Source organism: Palaemon carinicauda, chromosome 41 (genome assembly GCF_036898095.1).
Source record: "Palaemon carinicauda isolate YSFRI2023 chromosome 41, ASM3689809v2, whole genome shotgun sequence".
Taxonomy (NCBI): domain Eukaryota; kingdom Metazoa; phylum Arthropoda; class Malacostraca; order Decapoda; family Palaemonidae; genus Palaemon; species Palaemon carinicauda.
Genome location: NC_090765.1, coordinates 49,936,444 through 49,962,217, shown reverse-complemented (window position 1 = coordinate 49,962,217; position 25,774 = coordinate 49,936,444). Strand labels below are relative to the sequence as shown.

The window sequence follows — 25,774 nt, the reverse complement described above, 5'->3', positions numbered from 1 at the left end:
TCAGCTCCTACTATCAAGGGCTACAGAAGCATGTTGGCCTCGGTCTTCCGGCATAGAGGCTTAGATCTTTCCAACAATAAAGATCTGCAAGACCTCCTTAAGTCTTTCAAGACCTCTAAGGAGCGTCGTTTGGCTACTCCTGGGTGGAATTTAGACGTGGTCCTAAGATTCCTCATGTCAGACAGGTTTGAGCCTTTACAGTCAGCCTCCCTGAAAGATCTCACTCTTAAGACTCTTTTCCTGGTATGCTTAGCCTCGGCTAAAAGAGTCAGTGAGCTTCATGCCTTCAGCAAGAACATCGGGTTTTCGTCAGAAAAAGCTACTTGTTCTCTGCAACTTGGTTTCCTAGCCAAAAATTAGCTACCTTCTCGTCCTTGGCCTAAATCTTTCGATATTCCTAGCTTATCGGAGATCGTAGGCAATGAACTAGAAAGAGTCTTATGCCCTGTTAGAGCTCTTAAGTTCTACTTAGCTCGTACTAAACCTTTACGAGGCCAATCTGAAACGTTATGGTGTTCGGTTAAGAAACCATCCTTGCCTATGTCAAAGAATGCTTTGTCATATTTTATCAGATTGTTAATACGAGAAGCTCAGTCACACTTGAGTGAGGAAGACCGATCTTTGCTTAAGGTTAAGACGCACGAGGTTAGAGCTGTAGCAACTTCCGTGGCCTTTAAGCAAAATAGATCTCTGCAAAGTATCATGGACGCAACCTATTGTAGAAGCAAGTCAGTGTTCGCGTCATTTTACTTGAAAGATGTCCAGTCTCTTTACGAGAACTGCTACACACTGGGACCATTCGTAGCAGCGAGTGCAGTAGTGGGTGAGGGCTCAACCACTACAATTCCCTAATTCCATACCCTTTTAATCTGTCTCTTGAAATGTTTTAATGTTGTTTTTATGGGTTGTCCGGAAGGCTAAGAAGCCTTTCGCATCCTGGTTGATTTGGCGGGTGGTCAAAGTCATTTCTTGAGAGCGCCCAGATTAGGGGTTTGATGAGGTCCTGTTGTATGGGTTGCAGCCCTTGATACTTCAGCTCCTGGGGGTCTGTCAGCATCCTAAGAGGATCGCTGGGCTCCGTAAGGAAGACGTACTTACAAGGCAGAGTAATCGTCTAAGTCGACTTCCTTACCAGGTACCTATTTATTTTGGTTTTGTTATATTGATAACTGCCAAAATGAAATAAAAAACTCTTAGCTTATATGATGTAAACATATTTAACTCTGGTCTCTACCCACCTCCTTGGGTGTGAATCAGCTATTATATATTCACCGGCTAAGTTAAATATTTAAAAATGATATTTTATTTATAAAATAAATTTTTGAATATACTTACCCGGTGAATATATAAATTAAACGACCCTCCCTTCCTCCCCAATAGAGACGCAGTGGGATGAGAAGAAATTGAGTCTTTGTTTACATCGAGAGTGGTATCTGGCCGACAGTTGGCGCTGGTGGGCACACCCGCAACCTGTATAGCGATCGCTGGCGAGTTTTTATTGTATGTGTCTGTCGAGCAACAGAGTTGCAGCTATTATATATTCACCGGGTAAGTATATTCAAAAATTTATTTTATAATTAAAATATCATTTTTCAAAAATATTTCTCTTATATTAGGAGAGTAAAATGACAAAAACTATTCATGTACAGTATTTTATTGTATATATCTCAACTATTCAGTAGTTCTTTTGGAAATAAGCTTGAATGTACTAGTCTCTGTGTACTATTCTGTTCTGATTCCCTACTTATCCTAAGTTAGTGTGGTAGAAGAAGGATTTCAAAATATTTTTACAAAGCTATATACACATTCCTGATATTATATTTGCAAGATAAATGTGGCCAGGATTAACACCTGTGCTCACTAGTTTGTAGTCATTAAGATATGTTCAAAAGAGGAAAACTAAGTTAACAAAAAGGGAAGGGGATTGAGAGTTGAAGGCATGGGATCCAATGCCTAAGACCAGGCTTTATTTTTTTTCTCATGTGAAAATAGGAAACTTCCTTGACCAAAACAAAACCTAAGTAGGTCTTCAGCTCCTGCAATCCAGACACCTTAAGAGAAGAAATATCAGGTCTCCTCAAAATTATGTGTCAGATGAAAGGCCAACCTTTGTTTTGATTTTACCTGCAGTTATAGATGACCAGAAGAAGACACTATGCACAATTGTAAAAGAAAACCCCTACACAAAGGAATCAGATGTGTGTTGCTTTATCAATGACTTTGTAACTTACATTCTTTGTACAACAAAACTAAGGCTAGAGAAGAAGTATTCTAAAACAAAAAGTACAGTACAGGACTCAAAGCTCAAAATCTACAAGAACAGATAAATATGACTTGGGCATCAAGGGTCTTAACAGATAACCATAGTCACCATAACAGATGTAAAGGCATTTAACTAATATTAATCAGGAAATATTCAAAAAAACTATACCAACATGACCAAGTAAGATACTACAGTCAGAGAAATGATCCCAAAAGTGAAAAGATAACGGGCATACTGAAACTTGGCTTAACCAAATTCAATCAAAAGACAGTAGACAGCTTACTGAGGGAAGGATCAATATGACAGACTGAATAACCCAATATTGCTATAACATGAGATAGGGCAAGACTTATAACTACCAAAATAGAAATAATACTATAGGCTAAGTTTTTAAGATAAGATGATACCAGAGGCTGAGTTCTCAAGATAAGATGAAACAAAAGGCTAAGATCTCAAAATAATAATGAAACAAGAGACTGATTTCTTACCAAAAGGTGATGATTTCTTACCAAAAGTTGATGAAAGAGGCTAAGTTATTAGGACGAGAGATACAAAGGGCTGAGACCCTACAAATTTTCATTATATGGGTAACATTCAAATTAGCAGATATTCTTAAGAATCAGACACATCAAGAGATTGAGATCAGGTTGTTGTTAAAGCAGGGTATTACAAGCAGCCTGAAAAACAAAACTGTATTAAAATACTTGCTTTATAAATGAGGGCCAAGTTTTCCTTAGAGATGGATAAAGAGAATGGGGAGCCAGGAAAAAACAAGATTCAAATTGGAGGGAGATTCATTTCTCCAAAAAATTATCTGAAATAGAAGAGTTCACAATCATCACCCATGACAGAAAAGGAGCAACCAGATAATAGATGAGATAGGAGAGACAAGAGCAGCAGGTTGTTGGATGATGACAGCTCTAAATGATTGGAAATAACCAGCAAACAAGAGAAACACTTTTTCTAAGGCCAATCTCAACACAAATGAGACACTAGAAAGACCAAACTGGATGTAAATATCAACTGCACTACGAAATCATGCTTCATACAAGATACTGTACAATGAAGAGATCTCTTTGCTAAAGATGTTGAATAATAAGGGAAACATTGAAAACTTAATGAGAGGAATGAGAGGTATTTCCTTAGATCCAGGAATGGATTTGTAAACTCAACCTTGGTTTTACACTCCAATCACTTGCATCTAGGATACTTATGGCAGAAATTCCAGCAGACAAGGTTTTCTTTTACCTTAATCACTGTTATCAAATAAAAAATGAGCTGAAAGGCAAAATTGGTGACAATTTCAAATGGGAAGCAGAATCATCTCAAGGTACCCCAGCTACTACCACTACCATAAGTTTGGGTTAGGTATACGCATGCTATGTCATAAGAGTGCTTGACCCACTGGAAATTTATCCACAGATAAAGAATATCTTAATAAGTTGGAAAACTACCATTAGACCTTCCATCTTTACAAGGCAGAAATTTAAAATTCCAGACACAACAGTTGCATTGATACAATAATAAGGATTCTGACTTAGAGTTCAAAACGTACATTTATAAGACAATGTTGAATTTTTGTTTCTGATGAGGACAAATCTTTATTTACTGCCAATGACAGAGACCAAGCATTCTTTCATGGGCTAGTTTTTGGAATAATGAATGACATAAAAAAAGTGACACTTCTATTATGAGACTGAGCTTTAAGATAATATATCAACAGAACTTTAGGAGAGGATGCCAATGTTAACCGAATTTATAACATTCAAGAGAAAGGAGTCCATATTGTTGAATTGGAAGCAACAACAGGAATCTAGTGCACATGATCTGAAAAGGTCTTAGTATAGCAAAGTCATGCTGTCTAACTCAGCAAAGCAGAAACTGCTTTCACATTAGAATGGTAACACAATCCCTAGACCCTAAACAGGAAGATGTCTTATGAAAAGTACATAAACATATATTAAACTTTCATGGCTACAGTTGGCTCTACATTAAATCCCATCACCCTTGGTAAAAAAAAGAAAATGAGGCTCAGTGACTGCCATCACCATAGATTTCAAAGATTGCCAGCTGGATTTGCTGATCATGATACACCAATAATACCAAGATCACTGAAAATCAAGAAAGGACAAGAAACAATACTTTAGGGTATTTTATATCCAAAATAGGCTTGAGGATACTAGGAGTTAACTGGTAGGGATCAATAGATATTTAAACTTTTTTGAGAGTGACAAAATCCTGTTCTCCACAGACTTCCATCATTATTGCCTTCTTTGCTAGTTTTTTAGGTATACTGTACAAGAAAAAACTATAAAAAAAAGGAGTGTTGGAAAGAGATTTGCAATATGGCAAAAGCAGTATTTTTAAGCAGGCTCAGAATGACACATAGGGTTCTATACTAGGATCTTTGCATTTGCATTTGATCAACTTAACTTAGTTCAGTAGCTTTGTCAAGGAAATTAATTTCACAAAAATGGTATTGTCAGTGCAAACCTGGAGGTTTTTGGAATGGTCAAGCTTTTATATCTAGGAACCTCTGATGTTCATATTGATTCCCTCTGGAAGCTGTGCTTTATCAATGTTTACTTCTAAAACTAAAATGTTTCCCATTTTCTTCTCTCCTATGAGACTTAGTCCTAAGTAATGAGAAAATCTAGCAGATAATAGTAATAAACCAATGGCTTAGGCAAGCCATACTGCCTTTGTCTTCATTCTCTGTGTTGTGGTCTGGTTGTCGACAGACCCCAACTCTGATTGTTTAGATTCGGGTTTTTAGTGCTTTTAGATTTATTAGTAACTATTGCGTAGATTATTCAAGGGAATTGTTTTGGTCGATCATGATCTGTATTCTGTCTCTCATGTCAAGAACAGTACTATACAGTATGTGATTTAGATGACCATAATGAGTAAGTGCAAAAGGCCTCACTGTCCCTCTTATAGAAAAGTATGTTTCTATAGTTGCAGAGCAATTAGAAGTTCAAAGCGTATAAGAAATCCTGCTTTCAGTTCATGGAAAAATCCAAATAAGGCTAGGCTAGTTGATTATACAGTAGTAGAGGTGATGATGTTAATGACATGCCCGCACTGAAGTCCAATACAGCACTTTGTGAGTCTGATTTTGATAGTAATGAGCTTCAAATGCTCTTAACTTCTTTAGCTTCTTTTATAAAATCTAAGGTTGCCAGTGAGTGTTCAATTGAAGGCAGTAATTCTGAACTAAATTGTAACATTTCAAACCTCAACCTGACCTCAAGTTGGGCCTAGAATTTCTAGTGCTCCATTCAGTAAGGGTTCTGATGGTGCAAAGTGCATTAAATTTTAAAGGTCCTTTCATAAAGCCTCAAATTCTTTAATTACTTTAGACCTTCCTGCTGTGAAACCATTGCCTTCCTGCAATCCTACCTGTTCTTTTAAACAACTAAATTGCCAGGCAGAAGGTCAAATTGGTAGCCTGAATATTCATTCACTCACTGAAGTAAGCACTCTAAAACTACCTCGTATTCCATACGTGGATGTAGTGGCATATCGTGTGATTCCCTTGGAACAAAACGTATTTTGAATATCTTAGAGTTTCAACAAAGCTGATTGTTTGCAGCATGTTTCGGACATCAGTGCGCATTGTTTTCTTACAAGCTTGGCTACTAGCTTATCAGGAGTTAACTCTCTACAGGGTAAATGTAGGCGTAAGTACCTCCTCTTGAAACACAAATGTGCATCAGTTCTCGCACAAAAATGTAAACAAACGAGAAAACCAGTAATCAATGTCTTGAAATATACTCCAGAAAAAAAGGGATGATGATGAAGAAAACACAGAGGAACAACCCAACTGATGAGTTCTCTCCTTTTCAATAATTTTGGAAATTTTTTTTTGCCACATTCTATTATTAGAACATCACTTATTAAATTGCAGATACAATCTCATTAGAGGCATAAGTTGCAAGGAGGTAGTTAAACAGCTGGCACTGCTCGCACCCAGTTTATCTGAGGTTTACTGATGCAATAATAATGTCATATTTCCAATGTAAGTGCATAAACATGATCGAGTCCATAATGAGTCCTGGTTCTTAAAGCCTCAGTGCCAGGTTATTGGCCACATGCAAGTACAGAGGTATACGCAGGAACCCGTATGTCAGTTTATCAAAGCAATATATGAGAAATACAGAGCAATATGAAAATTTCATCACATTCATAAATATCAATGGCTTTCTGTAACCTGTAACATTTTACCACTTCTCTCTGTATCCACAAATTAATCCTGTTACAATTATATACATATTCGAATTGAAACCCTAAAACATAACTCTAAGATTATAAAAAATTTAAAGAAAGGTCAAGTTCAAGACTGCACAACAGTTTGAAATAGCACCAGTGTCCATGACCAAAGGATAACGACTGTTATAGAACTAACCTTGAAAGCCGACTTGGTTTTGGACTTTCAAAAAACTTCACACTTGAAGCCAACAAAATAGGACTCCTGTCTCCTCTTGAAGTGATAACTATTTCACTGTAGTGAAGCCTGAAATATTATTAAAAGATATTGCAAGAATCCAAAAATCTTGAGCAGTAAAAGAAAAGTACATAAGTATTAAACTTTTTTTTTTCTATTCATGAACTCCATAGGTTTTCACCTGACAGTTTTCCCCCAAAAAATATTTAGTAGTGATTTGGTTGCCAACATAATTCATCTAAAATTTTGCACCAGCAGAATGAAAAAAATTGGATAAAAATTGTACCTGGTAGCAATCCCAATCACCTGGTTGATAGTAATTGAGCGAACTCCAGGATCGGCAACGTCTCGATATATGATTTCATATTGCAATGCTGTTGGAACATAACATCTATCTGCGTCATTCGCTGAATCCATTGTGTCCCTGTAGATGATAATAAATGAGAAAAAAAAAAAACATTTCAAATATGATTTGATTTTTTCCTAGCTATACCAACGTAAGTCCTTTAAGAATTCCTAAATTAGTATATCATATGAAATTTCTACTTAATATAAACATTTTCTACTTTCAAATACTTCATAGAGTACCACATACATTATAAATATGGTGATGTAGCACCTAGCATACTGTATGTGAAATACAAGAAATAGCTAGGTCAATCGATACGTCATAATGCCTCAGAGAAAAAATAAGTATAGTAAATAATACAGAACTGAAGGATATAATTATCACTATACTTGGTCTTTATTCCAATAAACTTTTAGTATACAGTATAGTAGTCGAGTTCTAAAATAAAACTTAGGGAGTAAGGAGTAAACGTGGTGATAATTATCAGAATTTCAAAAAAATTCAATGTTTTACACTTCTGTATACTAAAACTTGAGATTTGGAAAATTTGAAAAAAATTTTAGCTTGCTAAGAAATTCCTTTAATTTAAAAAACAAACTTACCAGTTCCCTTAATTTTAATTTTATGATTTTCTGGGTCGACCTGTGACGCCCGGTGAAAAGGGTCCTTCTTTACACTTTTCTGATATAAACCTTCCAAATATACCAGAGAAAGATAAAAGCATGGAATGCAGAGGTTACTACCCTCGCGCGAGCACCTTGTGGGTGTTGTGTATAAAGCAGGGGCGTGTGAAAACCACTATTCACAGGCTGTCTTCCATTTAGATAATTCCTCCATCAAAGGGAAGGGCCGTAACAGAGGCCCCAGATACCGCACTTGAGCCACTCCACCGACGCCTGACGCGAGCGCCCTCTGAGACATCCTTCTGTTTTGGACTTGCTAGCTTGGTCTTAGATTTTTGTGTTCTCGGTGTTTTCACGTTTCGTGGATTATTTTCATCTTGGCCGAAGCCCCAACTTCACCAATACCAATGTTAAGTACCATAGTTTGTTTTGACAGCTTTTTGCAGTACCGGGCAGTTGTACTCTTCCCAGTATTGTGTTTTGTTTTTTATTTCGACCGGCTTGGCCTTCTGCGGTGTCAGCAGCCATTGTTGTTTTGATTTGCCTCGCTGGGAATTTCATGTTAGTCTTGCCCATTTGGTACGCTGCCAGTTAGGTTCTTGGTTAAGTCACTGGCCTTACGCCTTTTTGAACCATTATTATTATTATTATTATTTCCTATGGTACTTTTTGCTAGCAAGTCCAGTCTGGAGGAACAAGAATAGTGTTCTGGCTTTATTATAGTGTAGTACCTGCCCTGAGAGGCGTTCGTCAGTGGACTATATCCTTTTAAATTTTGTTAACGCAGACGTTATTCTTCGTTCGTAGTCTTGTATTTGACGTTACAATTTTATTGTTATACTTATATCATATTATAGTGTGCTTAATTAGGTTCTTTATAGTGTAACAACGAGAGCGAGAGCATGGAGTTCTCGTTTTCTGTCGCTACAGTCACGAGTTACCCTTTCTCTTGTTTTCTTTCTTAGCCTCGAGTAGGAGAGGTGGATTTCCCGTTTTCCGTTTTATACGATCACGGGTTCTCCCTCCCCCCTCTCCCTCTACGGGTATATGATATTTTACGATTTATTATATTATGTGGTTACTGTTGACATAGCTAGCGTTATTAATAGGTCCTGTTCGTGTGTGAGTCATTGTTTTGGGCCAGCTTTATGACGCCACCTGTTCCCCTCGTTCCGTCCTCTCCCCGCTACGGTTTGGGAGTAGGATCTGAACATTCATCCACTCCGCCATGAGGGATACTCATTGAGATTGGAACCTATAGTTATATATCATTTGGAGTGCAACCCTCTGGCAGGGCCTCATCCCCCCGATGGTCCCTTGCACCCAGACTCCGGCCACGGCCATATCCACACAAAATATTCATTATTAATCACAACTTATTTATTCCGGACCTTTCACCGGACCTCCGGCTTCATCGGAGATCACCAATACGCTTAGCAATGATGTTAGCCTTAGCTTTTAGCTACTGCTTGTATTTTATAATTTATTTGGTTACGGGCCTATCACTGAATCCTCGACCCTGTCGGAGGTTCCGCAGCTTACATTAATTTATTTTATTCTTATTTTAATAATATTTATAGTGATACGGACCCATTTTAGATTGCTCCAGCACACTCTGGTGCAGGAAAATTTTATATTTAAAATATTTTAATATGGAGCTCCGGCTCTCATTCATTGAACCATTCTATGCACACATATTTAATGCTATCTAGACTGTTAGTAGATCTTAATCCCTTACCAGAGTCTCAAGGAACATCCAGACTTATGTCTCCTTTCTTTTACAGAAGGTCCGCTGCGCTGCCAAGGGCTGCCCCGCCTCTTTCAACGATCCCGTTGGACATGACCTCTGCCGGTCGCATGCACATTGCGCTATCTCCTTTATTCGGGAGCCGGGACAAGCCCCATACATGGTGTGGTTCCCGGAATCGTGCACGCTCTGTTACGAGTTGTCCTCCTTACTCCTGAACGATGACGTAAGTTGGTTTTCGTTTTGTTCCTTTTATCCTTTGGCGATGATTTAATTTGTTCCTTATTTATGTATATATCGCTTATTTCGGAGAACGATCCTTCTCCTTCATCACTAATCCCCTCACCTCTTTCAGGCTGATGATGAATCTCCTCGGTCGGCAAGAGCTGCTCTTCGTCCTTGGGTGTCGGGCTTCGGCAGGAATGCTCCGTCTAGCGCACCCTATCTCCTCGACGGAGACATGGCCTCCCGACTCTTCCCAGGCTCTACCACTGCAGCAGTCACTCCGGAGGCGGCTGCCCCTTTAATTGAAGCGGTCAGAGCGACCATCCCCACGGAAGACGAATCTCTTTTATCGGGGGACGTGTCAGCTCTGGATTTAGACATCGAGCCCATGGACGAGCAGGTAGGTGGTGTCGAGTTGGTGGAAACTTTTTTATCTCCTACTCCTTCTTCTACCTCTTCCTTTCTCGGCTTTGATAAGCCTACGGCTTCTCCTCGGGATCCCTCCGTCCCCATACGACCCAAGGTGAAGCCACTCCATAATTATAAGTCAATGCCTAGTTCAGCTTCGCTATTGTCTACGTCACCGGTCCCCGGACCCTCGACTGCTCCTGATATCCCTGGTACTTCTCATAAATCCATAACTTCTAAGAAGTCGAAGTCCGCCAAGTCTAAGGCTTCGTCGGCGGGTGGTTCTCAGGAACCCTCCTTATCCGTCGACTTAATCAGGGATATGATTAAAGAACAAATTCAGAAACACTCTGGGGCTATGACGGAGCTAAAAGTTATGGTGGCGAATCTGATCCGCTCCGGAACTCAGATTCCTCCGCCTTCAGCCCCAGACGCGTTGAAGTTACCCCCCTTCAATAAAAACAACCCTTGGAGGTTTGCCTTGCATGCTGCTTACTTAGATGGTACCCTAACTCTAGATAGCATAGGCACCCGCCCTCTAGAGGACCTAGAATTCTAACCCCTGGGGCTAGAATTTCCATTCAACGGCTTCGTCCGTTTGAAGGAGCATGCCTTGGTTAGAATGGACAAGGTACCGAAGGAAACGGTAATATTTCCAAAAGAACAGGCCCAAGCTGTCTGGGCCAGGACTCTATCAGAATGGGGGTGTACCAACTCCAAGCTCACCCCACACAAAGGTGCCTACACTATTTTTACAACGGCATCGTCCATTACCTTGCCACTTATAGATAAAGTGACAGATCTAACAATACAGGCCGTCAAGGAAGGCTCTGCCATGCCGGCTCTCAAAGAGACGGACCCCACCTCAATGCTCATTCCGAGTACCTCTGCCACCTGGGATGACGCTTCTTCTACCTTCACGGTAGGGAAGCTAGACCCAGACTGCGCCTCTACTCTTTTTTTCTGAGAAGCTTCCCAAATTACTAGAGAATCTTCTCAAGACCGAGTTCGAGGCACGTAATAGGTTAGCTAGGTCCCTCCACTCCATCACCTCCGTAGAGTGTTACTGTCATTAGAACACCCAGTTATATCTGAGTCTTGAAACAATACTAAAATACATTCCACCAAGGTGGACGAGGTACCTCCCACTCTACTGGGTAGATGTAAACAATCACAACAACTGCTGCCTCAGATTCAAGCACATGAAATGTGACTTACTTGTCATGGATTTCTTCATGTTGTATATCTAATGGATTAAGTCCCCAAAATTGTGGTAAGATACGTTAATTTGTTTATAGTATGTATTTTGTACCGTTTTCATATTATGTTTTTATATTATGCTTTTATTTGTACCTTTGATATAGCCAATGGCATCCTTCCAGTTTTGTAGGCATTAGCCTAAAAGTGTTTTCTTTTGTTTTCAGTTATACTCAATTAATGGCTCATGGTTTATATAATAAACTACAAAAAGGACCATGGAATGTTATTATACCCAAATTTGAGAATCAACACTGAACGGGGCTAAAATCAATAAATAAATACAGAGCCACGTACTGTTCACAAGAACAAGATAACACAATTCGGATAAGGATTGATGAACTCAAGATTAGGAGCCGAACCTAACCAAGGAAACGTGGAAAATCTACGAATCAAGACAAAATGGAGCTTAATGAACAAGAGAAACATGAAGATCAACAGTTAGACCAAGATGAAGAGCAAGACTTGCATTCATTGAAACCTAGGCCTAGGCCTATATCACCTGGTATGGGTAAACGAGTGAGATTGCAATCAGAAAAAGGTAAGATGTATAATTTTGATCTTCTGGTTGATGAATTAAAAAAACAAAAGAGATTGTTAGGCAAGATAAATAAGGAAGCAGATTTGGCACTTTCTAAAAATGATTGTAATGTAGGCCTACTACAGGATGTTGCAAATAGGCTTCAAATAGAATTAAAGAATATTGACTCAACTCTCTCCAAAGTGAAAGAATCAGAAATACCAGAGGTTGATATTGTACGGAGTTTAGAGTATAATTACCAGGAAATATGCTTTGAAAGTCACACTAGGTTAACAATATTAAAAGAAAAAATGAAACATGAACAAGAAGATAAAATGTCAAATGTCTCTCTAAAGTCAAAGTCTTCATCTAGTAGGTCACGTCATACAAGTGTAAGTAAATCTTCACGTGTTTCTAGTACTAAGAGAATAGAACTAAGCACAAAACTGGCTAGGTTAGGCACAGAAAGAAAGTACCATGACATAATGGAGAAGGCTAGAGCAGATTTAAAGAAATTAGAAATTGACAAAGAAATTGAAGCCACTAATGCTGAGATATGTGCAGTTAATAAAATTTTAGAGGAAGAAAATGAAACTGATCCACAGGCATGCTTGAGTTTTCCGTTAGGTGAAAATAACCAACCCACTGAAGGTCTCTTGCATAGATATCTTGAGGATAGTAGAGTTGTAAATTATTCATTGTCAGGTTCCAGTATACAAAAGTCCCTTTCCTTTGCTGAAGGTTCAGATAGTATAGACAAAGATTTAGACAAAAGGAAGGCAGAAATAAAGGCAATGACTGATCTAAATCCAAATGCTCAGGTGTTTAGATTTCCAACGGATTTCATACAACCAGGGAAACCAAGGCTAGACCATGATTATAATTACCAGCCCATAGGACACTCACAGCCAAGTAAACTTAGGCTAGGCCAAGAAACAAACCTGAACTCAGATTTCAAAATACCAAATGAGCCTAGGCTAGGTTGTAGTACTATAGATGAGGCATCCCATGGGGTAATAGGTGAACCTAGGCTAATAGTAGATCCCAAAAATGCCGTCACTTGCAATACACAACCTGATGTTAATAGACCAAGGCTACACGGTCATGATCCCCTGACAGATTTTCATGAACAACCTAACATTATCAATAATGATAATGTACAGTCCAGTCAAGTTTATCAATGGGATATTTTAAAAGGTTTTGCTGATCTTCAAATTCAGAACTTAGAGAAACTAGCTAACTTGTTTGCTGCAAGGCAACGTAAAGACAATTTACCCGCTAAAGAACCAGAGGTATTTTCTGGAGATTTGCTGAAGTACCCTCAATGGAAAGCATCATTTATTACATTAATTGAATATAAAACAGATGATGCTGCTGAAAGATTGTATTACTTAGGTAAATATACGGATGGTCAAGCTAAAACTGCCATTGATAATCTTATTTCTTTTGGGACCCAAGAGGCTTACGACAAAGCTTGGAAGATACTTCATGATAGGTTTGGAAATAAATTCATTGTTGCTGATGCCTTTAGAAGCAAGCTTGAAGGTTGGCCTAAGATTGCAATTAATGATGGTCCAGGTTTGAGGAAATTTTCTGATTTCTTAGAACACTGTAAAACAGCCATGGGAATCATAAAGTACTTAGCAATTCTTAACGATCCTAAGGAAAACAAACTTATGTTACAGAAGTTGCCTGCCCAAATTGCAGAGAGATGGAATTGTATAGTAACTAAAAGAATCACAATTGATGAAGAGGAATATCCATCTTTCGAAGAGTTTACAAGGTTCATAAGTGATGAAGCCAATAAGGCATGTAATCCAACATCATCTTACAGTGCACTTAATAGGAGAGATACAGTATTTACACCTAAAGAAAAACAACCACAAAGTAAGGTTGCAAGGCGTACATCATTTGCTACTAAATTTAATGAAGTTAATAATGTTACAAATGCTGCATCTGATGAAAATGAATCTAAAAATGAAAAACAAACCGAGAGTAAAATGAATGTAGGATTTACATGCTATTACTGTAGACAAAACCATGATATGGAAAAATGCCCAGAGTTCTTAAAACTTGATCTTGCTCAAAGAAACCAATATTTGACAGATAAAAGGATGTGTAGGGGTTGTTTCAAGATTGGTCATTATTCAAGGTATTGTAAAAGACCAAGGAAATGTATTAAATGCAAGAGATGGCACCCAACAATTCTCCACGATGAAAACTTGAATAAAAAACCAAGTTCTGGTGATACCCAACAAGAACAGGCTGTAGCTGTAGCTAATAGAATTAATGTTAACAGATATTTTTCAGCTGATGTTCACTCAATGATTGTACCTGTTTGGTTAAGCCATAGGAATACAAATAATAAGGTCATGGTATATGCAGTATTGGATGATCAGTCAGATGCTTGTTTTATCAAAGAAAGTGTCCTAAGGTATATGAATGTCAATGGCCAAGATTCCGTCATCAAGATAGCGACTATGCTGGGTGAAGAGGCTATAAAAAGTACTAAAGTATTTGGTTTATCAGTGAAGGGCATAAATGAAAATAGCACTGTAAATTTACCATGTGTCTACTCTAGAAAAACTATTCCTGCAAGAAGAGCACAAATCCCTAAAAAATGTTCAGCTTTAAGATGGCCTCATCTTAAGAAAATTGCTGGAAGGCTAGTAGAGTATAATCCTGACATTGAGATAGGTCTATTGATAGGTATAAACTGTATAAAAGCTGTTAAACCTTTAGAAATCATTCCTGGGTCTGGAAATGAGCCCTATGGTCAGAGAACAGCTCTTGGATGGGGAATTATTGGTAATGTGAATGTCAATGAGAATAATTTAGAGAGTGATGTTGTTGTTAATAGAACTGTAGTTGAAGAAATTGAAATAAATTCCATGATATCAAATAACATTTTTACAGTACCAACCAAAGTAAAAGAAGTGTATGAGCCTCATCATGTCAGAGAGATGTTTGAATCTGATTTCATAAGTAATGTTAGTGACGATGAGGTAGCTTTGTCAGTAGAAGAAAGACAGTTTATTGAAATTGTTAGTAATGATATTAAGATTATTGATGGTAAACAGTTTAAAATTCCATTGCCACTCAAAGGAGGTGGTATTCAGTTTCCAGATAATAAGTTAGTAGTCCAGAAAAGACTATCCAACTTAAAACAAAAGCTTCAGAAGAATGTAAGCATGAAAAATGATTACATAAATTTCATGAAGAATATGATTGATAAGGGTTATGCTGAAAGGGTTCCTTTGAATGAAACATGTCTAACTAATGGAAAGGTTTGGTTTGTGCCACATCATGGGGTTGACCATCCCAGAAAGACTGACAAAATCAGAGTAGTATTCGATTGCTCTTTTATGTATAAAAATGTAAGTTTGAATGATTGTTTACTTCAGGGACCAGATTTGTCAAATAGTCTAGCTGGTATTTTGTGTAGATTTAGAAATCATTCTGTTGCATTTACTTGTGATGTAGAAGCAATGTATCACCAAGTTTTAGTAAATGAAGAACACAGGAATCTTTTACGATTTCTGTGGTTTGATAACCATGATTTAGATGGCGACATTGTTCAATATAGGATGACTGTTCATCTATTTGGTGCTAGAAGCTCTCCATCTGTTGCAAACTATGCTTTGAAAGCTGCTGCTGATAGATTTAAGGATAAAACTACTGAAAAGGCAGCAGAGTTCATTAAAGAAGACTTTTATGTGGATGATGGCTTAAAGTCTGTAGCTACAGTGGAGGAAGCCATAAACTTAGCCAAAGACAGTCAGATGATATGTAAAAGGGGTGGTTTCCATTTGCACAAATTTGTTGCCAATAATGATGAAGTTTTAAAGGCTATGTGTCCTGATGAAGTTGCTCAATCAGTTAAGAATCTTGATTTAACGAAAGATAAATTGCCAGTGGAACGAACATTAGGTATGGAATGGTGTACTGAAACAGATACATTTAATTTTAATGTCAAACCCATTCAAAGGCCTAGTACTAGAAGGAATGTTTTATCCATAGTTAGCTCTATTTTTGATCCTCTAGGCATGATATCACCATTCATTCTTACAGGTAAGAAAGTTTTGCAAACCCTATGTAAACACGACCTTGGCTGGGATGATCCTATTCCTGAAACTGTGATTACTGAATGGGAAAACTGGTTAAGTCAATTACCCAAATTGAAAGATATTAAAGTTGAGAGATGTTATAAACCAGCCAACGTGAATGTCATAGACTATGAATTGCATAATTTTTCTGATGCTAGTGAGAAGGGTTATGGTCAATGCTCATACTTGAGAATGACAGATGCAAATGGACAAGTACATACTAGGTTAGTTATGGCTAAATCAAGAGTGTCTCCCTTGAAAACTTTTACAATACCTAGGTTAGAACTCACTGCTGCATTAGCATCAGTGAAAGTGAGTTATTTCTTAAAAAAGGAGTTGAAGGTCAATATTAGTAAAGAAGTATTTTGGGTAGATAGTACAATTGCTCTTGGATACATAGCTAATCAATGTAAACAGTTTAAAGTTTTTGTTGCAAACAGAGTTGCGCAAATCAGAAATCACACCTTACCAGAACAATGGAGATATGTTTCCTCAAGTGATAATCCTGCTGATTTATGTTCAAGAGGCATGTCTGTTCATGATCTGACTAGTAACTATATGTGGTGGCATGGACCTGAATTCTTAAAACATGATAATGCTGATAATGAAACTTTATGTTCATTTGAAGTTACAGATGAAGATCCAGAATTAAAGAAAGTGTCACTAGCAATTAACACTGATGATAATAATTATGCTACCATACTTACCAGACTTAATTACTTCTCAGATTGGACACGTGCCAGAAGGTCATTAGCTTTATGTAATAGGTTTATTGATAAATTGAAACAGAAATCATTATATACTGAGTATGTTCATGTGTCTGTAGAAGAGCTAATTAAGGCAGAAATTACCATTATAAAATTAGTCCAAAGAGAAGCTTTTCAATATGAATATCAGTTGTTAAGTATAAGCAATAACAAATTTGATAAATGTTTAAGGAAATCTAGCAATTTGTACAAGCTTGATCCATTTATTGGTAGTGATGGCTTAATAAGAGTGGGTGGTAGATTAAACAGAAGTAATTTTGATGTCCATGTAAAATATCCTGTGATTTTGCCAAAGAATAGTCATATGACTGAATTGATAATCTGTCACTATCATAATAAAGTACACCATCAAGGTAGAAATTTAACTTTAAACGAAATTAGATCTAGTGGTTACTGGATTATAAGTGGATCATCCTTAGTAGCGAAACATATATCAAAATGTGTAACTTGTAGAAAAATGTTATTTTTATTAATAAAATAAATTTTTGAATATACTTACCCGGTGATCATATAAGCTGCAACTCTGTTGCTCGACAGAAAAACCTACGGTCAAAATACGCCAGCGATCGCTATGCAGGTGGGGGTGTACATCAACAGCGCCATCTGTCGAGCAGGTACTTGGTACTCCAAGCAAACAAAGAACCAATTTTCTCCTCGGTCCACTGGGTCTCTATTGGGGAGGAAGGGAGGGTCCTTTAATATATGATCACCGGGTAAGTATATTCAAAAATTTATTTTATTAATAAAAATAACATTTTTCAATATTAAACTTAGCGGGTGATCATATAAGCTGATTCACACCCAGGGGGGTGGGTAGAGACCAGCATTACATGTTTACATTATTATGAGCTAAGTATTTTGTATTTCATTTTAGCAGTTATTCAAAATAACAAACATAAAATAAATAAGTACCTGGTAAGGAAGTCGACTTGAACAATTACTCTGCCTTTTTAAGTACGTCTTCCTTACGGAGCCTCGCGATCCTCTTAGGATGCTGAGCGACCCCTAGGATCTGAAGTATCAAGGGTTGCAACCCATACAACAGGACCTCATCAAAACCTCTAATCTAGGCGCTTCTCAAGAAATGACTTTGACCACCCGCCAAATCAAGTAGGATGCGAAAGGCTTCTTAGCCTTCCGGACAACCCAAAAACAATAATAAAACATTTCAAGAGAAAGATTAAAAAAGGTTATGGAATTAGGGAATTGTAGTGGTTGAGCCCTCACCCACTACTGCACTCGTTGCTACGAATGTTCCCAGAGTGTAGCAGTTCTCGTAAAGAGACTGGACATTCTTAAGATAAAAAGACGCGAACACTGATTTGCTTTTCCAATAGGTTGCGTCGATTATACTTTGCAGAGATCTATTTTGTTTAAAGGCCACGGAAGTTGCGACAGCTCTAACTTTGTGTGTCCTTACCTTCAGCAAAGCTTGGTCTTCCTCATTCAGATGGGAATGAGCTTCTCGTATTAACAGTCTGATAAAATAGGATAAAGCATTCTTTGACATAAGCAAAGATGGATTCTTAACTGAACACCATAAAGCTTCAGACGGGCCTCGTAAAGGTTTTTAAATAGAACTTAAGAGCTCTTACAGGACATAAGACTCTTTCTAGTTCATTTCCAACCATACGATAAGTTTGGAATATCGAACGATATTGGTCAAGGCCGAGAAGGCAGCTCGTGTTTGGCTAGAAAACCAAGTTGTAGAACATGTAGCCATTTTGGATGAGAATCCGATGTTCTTGCTGAAGACATGAATCTCACTGACTCTTTTAGCTGTGGCTAAGCATATCAGGAAAAGAGTCTTTAAGGTGAGATCTTTCAGGGAGGCTGATTGTAGCGGTTCGAACCTGTCTGACATAAGGAATCTTAGTACCACGTCTAAATTCCAACCAGGTGTAACCAAACAATGCTCCTTCGTGGTCTCAAAAGACTTAAGGAGGTCCTGTAGATCTTTATTGTTGGAAAGATCTAAGCCTCCGTGACGGAAGACTGATGCCAACATGCTTCTGTAACCCTTGATAGTGGGAGCTGAAAGAGATCGTTCTTTCCTCAGATATAAGAGAAAGTCAGCTATTTGAGTTACAGAGGTACTGGTCGAGGATACGGATACTGACTTGCACCAGTTTCGGAAGATTTCCCACTTCGATTGGTAGACTCTAAGGGTGGATGTTCTCCTTGCTCTAGCAATCGCTCTGGCTGCCTCCTTCGAAAAGCCTCTAGCTCTCGAGAGTCTTTCGATAGTCTGAAGGCAGTCAGACGAAGAGCGTGGAGGCCTTGGTGTACCTTCTTTACGCGTGGCTGACGTAGAAGGTCCACCCTTAGGGGAAGTGTTCTGGGAACGTCTACTAGCCATCGAAGTACCTCGGTGAGCCATTCTCTCGCGGGCCAGAGGGAAGCAACTAGCGTCAACCTTGTCCCTTCGTGAGAGGCGAACTTCTGCAGTACCTTGTTGACAATCTTGAATGGAGGGAATGCATATAGATCTAGATGTGACCAATCTAGTAGAAAGGCATCTATATGAACTGCTGCTGGGTCCGGGATTGGTGAGCAAAATATTGGGAGCCTCTTGGTCATCGAGGTTGCAAAGAGATCTATGGTTGGCTGGCCCCAGGTGGCCCAAAGTCTCTTGCATACATCCTTGTGGAGGGTCCATTCTGTTGGAATTATTTGTCCCTTCCGAATGAGACAATCTGCCATGACATTCAAGTTGCCTTGGATGAACCTCGTTACTAGTGATATGTCTAGACCTTTTGACCAGGTGAGGAGGTCCCTTGCGATCTCGTACAATGTCAGAGAGTAGGTCCCTCCTTGCTTGGAGATGTACGCCAAAGCCGTGGTGTTGTCCGAGTTCACCTCCACCACTTTGCCTTGAAGGAGAGACCTGAAGCTTTTCCAGGTCAGACGTACTGCCAGTAGCTCCTTGCAGTTGAAATGCATTGTCCTTTGACTCGAGTTCCATAATCCCGAGCATTCCCTACCGTCTAATGTCGCACCCCAGCCTACGTCCGATGCGTCCGAGAACGTGGTTGGGAGTCTGAACAGTCAGGGAAAGACCCTCTCTAAGGTTGATATAGTACTTTCACATAGTCAGACAAGACTTTATCTTTCCGGAAACCGGGATCGAGACCGCTTCTAGCGTCTTGTCCTTTTTCCAGTGAAAAGCTAGATGGTATAGAAGAGGACGGAGGTGTAGTCTTCCTAGTGACACAAATTGATCCACGGATGACAGTGTCCCTACCAGACTCATCCACAGCCTGACTGGGCAGCGTTCCTTCTTCAGCATCTTCTGGATGGATAGCAGGGCTGGGGGCTGAACGTTTTGTTCAGCAACGTCCTCATCAGAGGGTTCCTCATCCGAAACTGATGAGGAAACGGCAACGGAGTGGGCAACGTCTGACTCGCTGAATCCGGTCGCACTGGTGGATGCGTGACGGAGCCGGACGCAATATCATGGCACTGCTGCACAGTCTGTGAACTGTCAACAACCATGGGTTCGCGAGGAAGTACAGCATCAACCCGAAACTGTCTAGACTGTCTGGGTTGTGCAGTCAACACCCTACCGGGTTGCTGAAGTTGACGCACTGCGTCACGACAAGTCACCTCTGCTGGTTGTTGAACGTCCTGAACGTCAACAACCACCTCCGAGCGTCGCTTAACGTCAACGTGCGACTGGCAACCTACACTGGGTCGCATCGGTGGAGGAACCACCTCAACTGGCAGACGCGAGTAGGTTACCTCAGCGTCAACAGGGCGCACAACCGACCGGTTGGAAGGTTGTTGGCCAGAAGGAGGAACCACCTCAACTGGCAGACGCGAGTAGGTTACCTCAGCGTCAACAGGGCGCACAACCAACCGGTTGAAAGGTTGTTGGCCAGAAGGTTCTTCTCCGCATTTAAGTCCTCTATCAAGGACGCAAGCTTGGACTGCATGTCTTGCAGCAAAGCCCATTAGGGTCTACGGGAGCAGGTGTGGCAACAGACGGGGTTAGCGACTGAGGCGGAACCATTTACCATCCCTGAAAGCCTTGTTATGTGTGACATAATAGTACAGCAAAACTTCAAAGGCTCGACAAAAGTTGAGAAGTTGACCTGTAAACAACTTGGAGCGTCTCCTGGCTAAGCGCCAGGGCGAGTCTACCAGAATTGAGAAGTCTATCTGGGCAGAAGCATGAACTCCCAAGCCGAGAACTTCTCTCGTGTCCTATCAGACTCTCGCTCTATAAGCCAGTTTAAAAGAAGGGAAATCAAAGGCTGTATCCCTAAAACTCCTCCTGGTGCAAAAACCAGTCGCCTAGCCAACGTAACGCTCTCTAGGAGAGCGAGAGAGCTTCGAAGTAGCTAGGCCTAGTGTAAGTTCTGACGTTTAGGCGAACGAGGAGCAGCAGTCACAAGATCCGGACGAAGATCCTTAAAAAATCATCATGATTTAATTAAAGTCCATAGGAGGCTAAGCAGCATAAGGCTCCTCTCCAAATGACAGAGTCCTCAAGGGAATATCAGTAGGAGGGAGAACAGCACTTTCTCATCTACAGGAAGCTTGTCCGATAAAAGCTAGGTTATCTCAGTGAGTCTCTCACTGGTGCATTAGTAGCAGACCAGAAGGCAACGTCATGTAACTGCTTGACAGTCTGTGAACTGTCAACAACTGAACTGTCAACCACAACAGGTGCGTGAGGACATACAGCACTGGTGCATTAGTAGCAGACCAGAAGGCAACGTCATGTAACTGCTTGACAGTCTGTGAACTGTCAACAACTGAACTGTCAACCACAACAGGTGCGTGAGGACATACAGTGTTCACTCGAGACTGCTTTGACTGTCTATACTAAGCAGTCAAAACAACTCTAGAATGCGGAGGTTGACGCACAGCGTCAAAACAAAACAACTTAGACTGTTGTTGTACCTCGCGAACGTCAACGGAAGGTTCCGTGCGTTACTGAATGTCAACATGCGGCTGGCAGGGTACACTGGAACGCATGGGTGGCGGGACTCTCTCAGCTGGAGTGCGGCAGAAGGTCGCCTCAGCGTCCACAGGACGCACAACTGTGTTGGTTGTAGGCTAGAGGTTGGTGCAGTGTCAACCTTCTCCGCACGAAAGTCCCGCATCAATGACGTTAACTGAGACTGCATGGTCTGCAGCAAAGACCACTGAGGGTCTACAGGAGCAGGTGCGGCAACAGACGGTGTGACTGCCTGATGCGGTACCGCTTTGCCTCTCTTAGGAGGTGAGCAGTCGTCGGAAGACTGCTGCGAGTCCAAACTGACCCAGTGGCTACAACTGGGCCGTTGGACTTGCGCGGAAGGGACCGACTTGCGCTTAATAAGCTGCGAGACCTTGGTCCAGGGTTTCTTACGAGAAACCTCTTCCGCAGACGAGAAATAAATGGGCTCTCTCGTCTTTGTGTGGGTGGGGCGATCTTGGGTAGATACGCCCGAAACCACGGAGGGAAACGTCTGTTCGTTGATCAAGGCCTGACGAACCCATAAGTCGTTCGACATTACTTCTCCCCTGGGCTTGGGAGCTTGCAAGAGGTCCCGGACTAGGTGAACGACAGGCACGAACAGACGAACCCTCGGACGCAACACTGTAACACTTTGCGCATATCACTTTATCACTTCGATTTTCTGTTTTGCACTTATTTCACTGAAATCGAAACTTTTACTGATTTCTACCTGAAACACGCAATTCTACCCTCCATTAAAAGGTAGTAATTGCGAAAACAGTCGTATAATGCAGCTCATTAATACTAGCAAAAAACAGAAAACATATATAAAGATAAAGAATTCAGTGGCTGGGAAAGAGTCTAAACACTAGTTCAAATAAACTACGTTTACAATCTCTCACCGCACATAGCCTGGGGACAAGAATAAAACCCTAGAAACGTTTTACCTTCTTCCCCGTACAGCGACTAGGGAGGAGAGTAACACGAGAACAACGTTACCCGCTTGAACGGAACGTTTTTTTTTTCTCCTCTCTCTCCCTCCGTCTCTATCTCTCTCTCTCTCTTTCTCTCTTGATTTCGCACCTGAGAGAAGAGCCCAATTATATATCGTCAAAAAAACATGTTATTTGACTAAAGGAAAAAACTGAAAGGTTTTCCAAATAAAAAGTTCCTTTAATTTAGAATTTAAAACATTTAAGCTAAGAAAGAATGAACGAAACGTCAGAATCGATTTACTCTTACTGCAAAGTGAAACCGTGATACACTCTCTCTCTATCGTAACGATAGAGCGCATGTTGAACGTCCTGAACGTCAACAACTGCGTAGTCTAAAAAACTAAACGTTAGTTCATCTTTGAAAACAGTACGAAGACTATCAATGAAATTCTTTCATAAAACATTAAATTTAAAAAGTTTTAAATTCTTTAAAGGCTAAATACGATATAACGGGCTCAACGTTGATTAACTTCGGTTCCAAGTTAGGACCGCCTACTATCAGGAAAGGTCGCATATAAACAAAACATAAAAATTTATTTTTATATGTTTATAATAAATGGAAAGTTAATCGAAGAGGCCTAATAAAGGCGGAGAGATATAAAATATATAGATCTATAACGTGTTAAGCAAAATTATTAAAAACCTAAACACACTTCCGTCTAAGGGAAGGGTCGGCCATTTAAAAGTGAAAGAGAGTCCATACTCTCTTTGTCACCATAATTAAATCTATCCAAAACGAGTTCAAGTTTTGAGATGAAGATAAAACCCCTGCATAGCGAAAGCTCAAAACTAGAATAGTGTACTTCACCAAATAGTTGTGAAAACAAATCCAGTTAGTAACAGCGTATTAGTAGGTCTTGCCGGTAGCCCGACAGAGAGAAAATTGGTTCTTTGTTTGCTTGGAGTACTAAGTACCTGCTCGACAGATGGCGCTGTTGATGTACACCCCCACCTGCATAGCGATCGCTGGCGTATTTTGATCGTAGGTTTTTCTGTCGAGCAACAGAGTTGCAGCTTATATGATCACCGGCTAAGTTTAATATTGAAAAATTAGACATGATACTCTTACACAGAAGATGGCTGATTTACCAAAGGATAGGGTAGAAATGTCTTCTCCATTCACTTACAGTGCAGTTGATTATTTTGGTCCATTTATAATTAAGGAAGGTAGAAAAGAGCTCAAAAGGTATGGTGTATTATTTACATGTATGTCAACTAGGGCAATACACATTGAAACTGCCCATTCTCTCAGTACAGACTCTTTCTTAAATGCTTATAGGAGATTTGTTTGTAGAAGAGGCCATTGCGCACAACTGCGTTCAGATCAAGGTAGCAACTTTATTGGTGCAAGAGAAGAGTTTGCAAAGTGCCTCCGAGAAATGAAGGTTGAAAATATTAAAAATGAATTATTAAAGGACCAATGTGATTTTATAACATTTAAAATGAACCCACCTCATGCAAGTCATATGGGTGGTGTTTGGGAGAGACAAATAAGATCTGTTAGAAGTATTTTGAATGTATTGCTATCTAACAATGGTAAAATTTTAGACGATGAATCTTTGAGAACATTCATGACTGAAGCAGAAAATATTGTAAACGGGCGACCATTATCCACAGATAACTTGAATGATCCTTTAAATGTAGAACCTTTGACACCTAATCATTTTCTGACATTGAAGTCTAAGGTAGTCTTGCCTCCTCCAGGTAATTTTGTAAAAGAGGACATGTTTTCAAAGAAAAAATGGAGGCGTGTATAATGTCTTCTTAATCACTTGTGGAAAAGGTGGCAAAGAGAATACTTACAATCGTTACAAATACGCCAAAAGTGGTTAAAGCCTCAAAGGAATGTAGAAATTGATGATATAGTTTTAATCAAAGACTATAATCTACCTCGCAACAAGTGGATGTTAGGCCGGGTATTAGAAACAAACGCAGATGAAGCTGGCCATGTTAGAAACATTAAATTATTAGTAGCAGATGCTTTTCTTGATGAAAATGGTAAACGCCACAAGACAGCTACAATTCTAGAAAGGCCTATTCATTCAGTTGTAATGTTATTAGAAAGTACAACAGGGAAGTCCCCATCAGGGAGCATTTAAGTCATTATGTATTGTATATTTTTATTTAGTATAGAATGGACTAACCTGTATATTGGGATTTTATTGTTTGTAAAGAATCTCATATTCATTCCCCAATAGTATAGTTATTGTTTAAATTGTTATCACAATTTAGGGGAGCCATTGTTACTGTCATTAGAACACCCAGTTATATCTGAGTCTTGAAACAATACTAAAATACATTCCACCAAGGTGGACGAGGTACTTCCCACTCTACTGGGTAGATCTAAACAATCACAACAACTGCTGCCTCAGATTCAAGCACATGAAATGTGACTTACTTGTCATGGATTTCTTCATGTTGTATATCTAATGGATTAAGTCCCCAAAATTGTGGTAAGATACGTTAATTTGTTTATAGTATGTATTTTGTACCGTTTTGATATTATGTTTTTATATTATGCTTTTATTTGTACCTTTGATATAGCCAATGGCATCCTTCCAGTTTTGTAGGCATTAGCCTAAAAGTGTTTTCTTTTGTTTTCAGTTATACTCAATTAATGGCTCATGGTTTATATAATAAACTACAAAAAGGACCATGGAATGTTATTATACCCAAATTTGAGAATCAACACTGAACGGGGCTAAAATCAATAAATACAGAGCCACGTACTGTTCACAAGAACATAGAGTCCCTAGCCTCTGTTTACCCGAATGAAACTTTGTTCAGGGTTTTCACAAAGAACCTGCTTCTGTCCTACCAAGTTGACCTCCACGACTTCTGGTCGGCTCGGGTTAGCTGCAGGAAATACGTTCTGTCTGAGGCTTCTATCAGACATGAACCAAACAGGCTGATAGCGTCCTCCTGCTGGGGTAAGACCCTATTCCCTCAGGATGAAGTTAATAAAGTTCTTCAGGACGCTGCGAGGGCAAACCAAAATTTGCAAGTAAGGTGGGGCCTCACGACCAAAAGGAAGATCGAATCCCACAAACAAACCTTCTTCAAGAAAAAGCAGAGATTTACCCCTTACAAGACGAACCGGGGTCACTACCTACAATCGG

At 39.6% G+C, this 25,774-nt stretch overlaps 1 protein-coding gene across 1 annotated transcript in view; it reads right to left on the bottom strand.

Moving 5' to 3' along the window:
* LOC137632621 (tectonic-2-like) overlaps positions 1–25,774 on the bottom strand; it is a 61,897-nt gene that overhangs the window by 8,318 nt on the left and 27,805 nt on the right. The window contains exons 4-5 of the mRNA XM_068364683.1: positions 6,997–7,134; positions 6,672–6,779 (exon numbers count right to left, since the gene is read on the bottom strand). Of these exons, the coding sequence (XP_068220784.1) occupies positions 6,672–6,779; positions 6,997–7,134 (246 nt within the window). The remainder of the gene's footprint in view (positions 1–6,671; positions 6,780–6,996; positions 7,135–25,774) is intronic.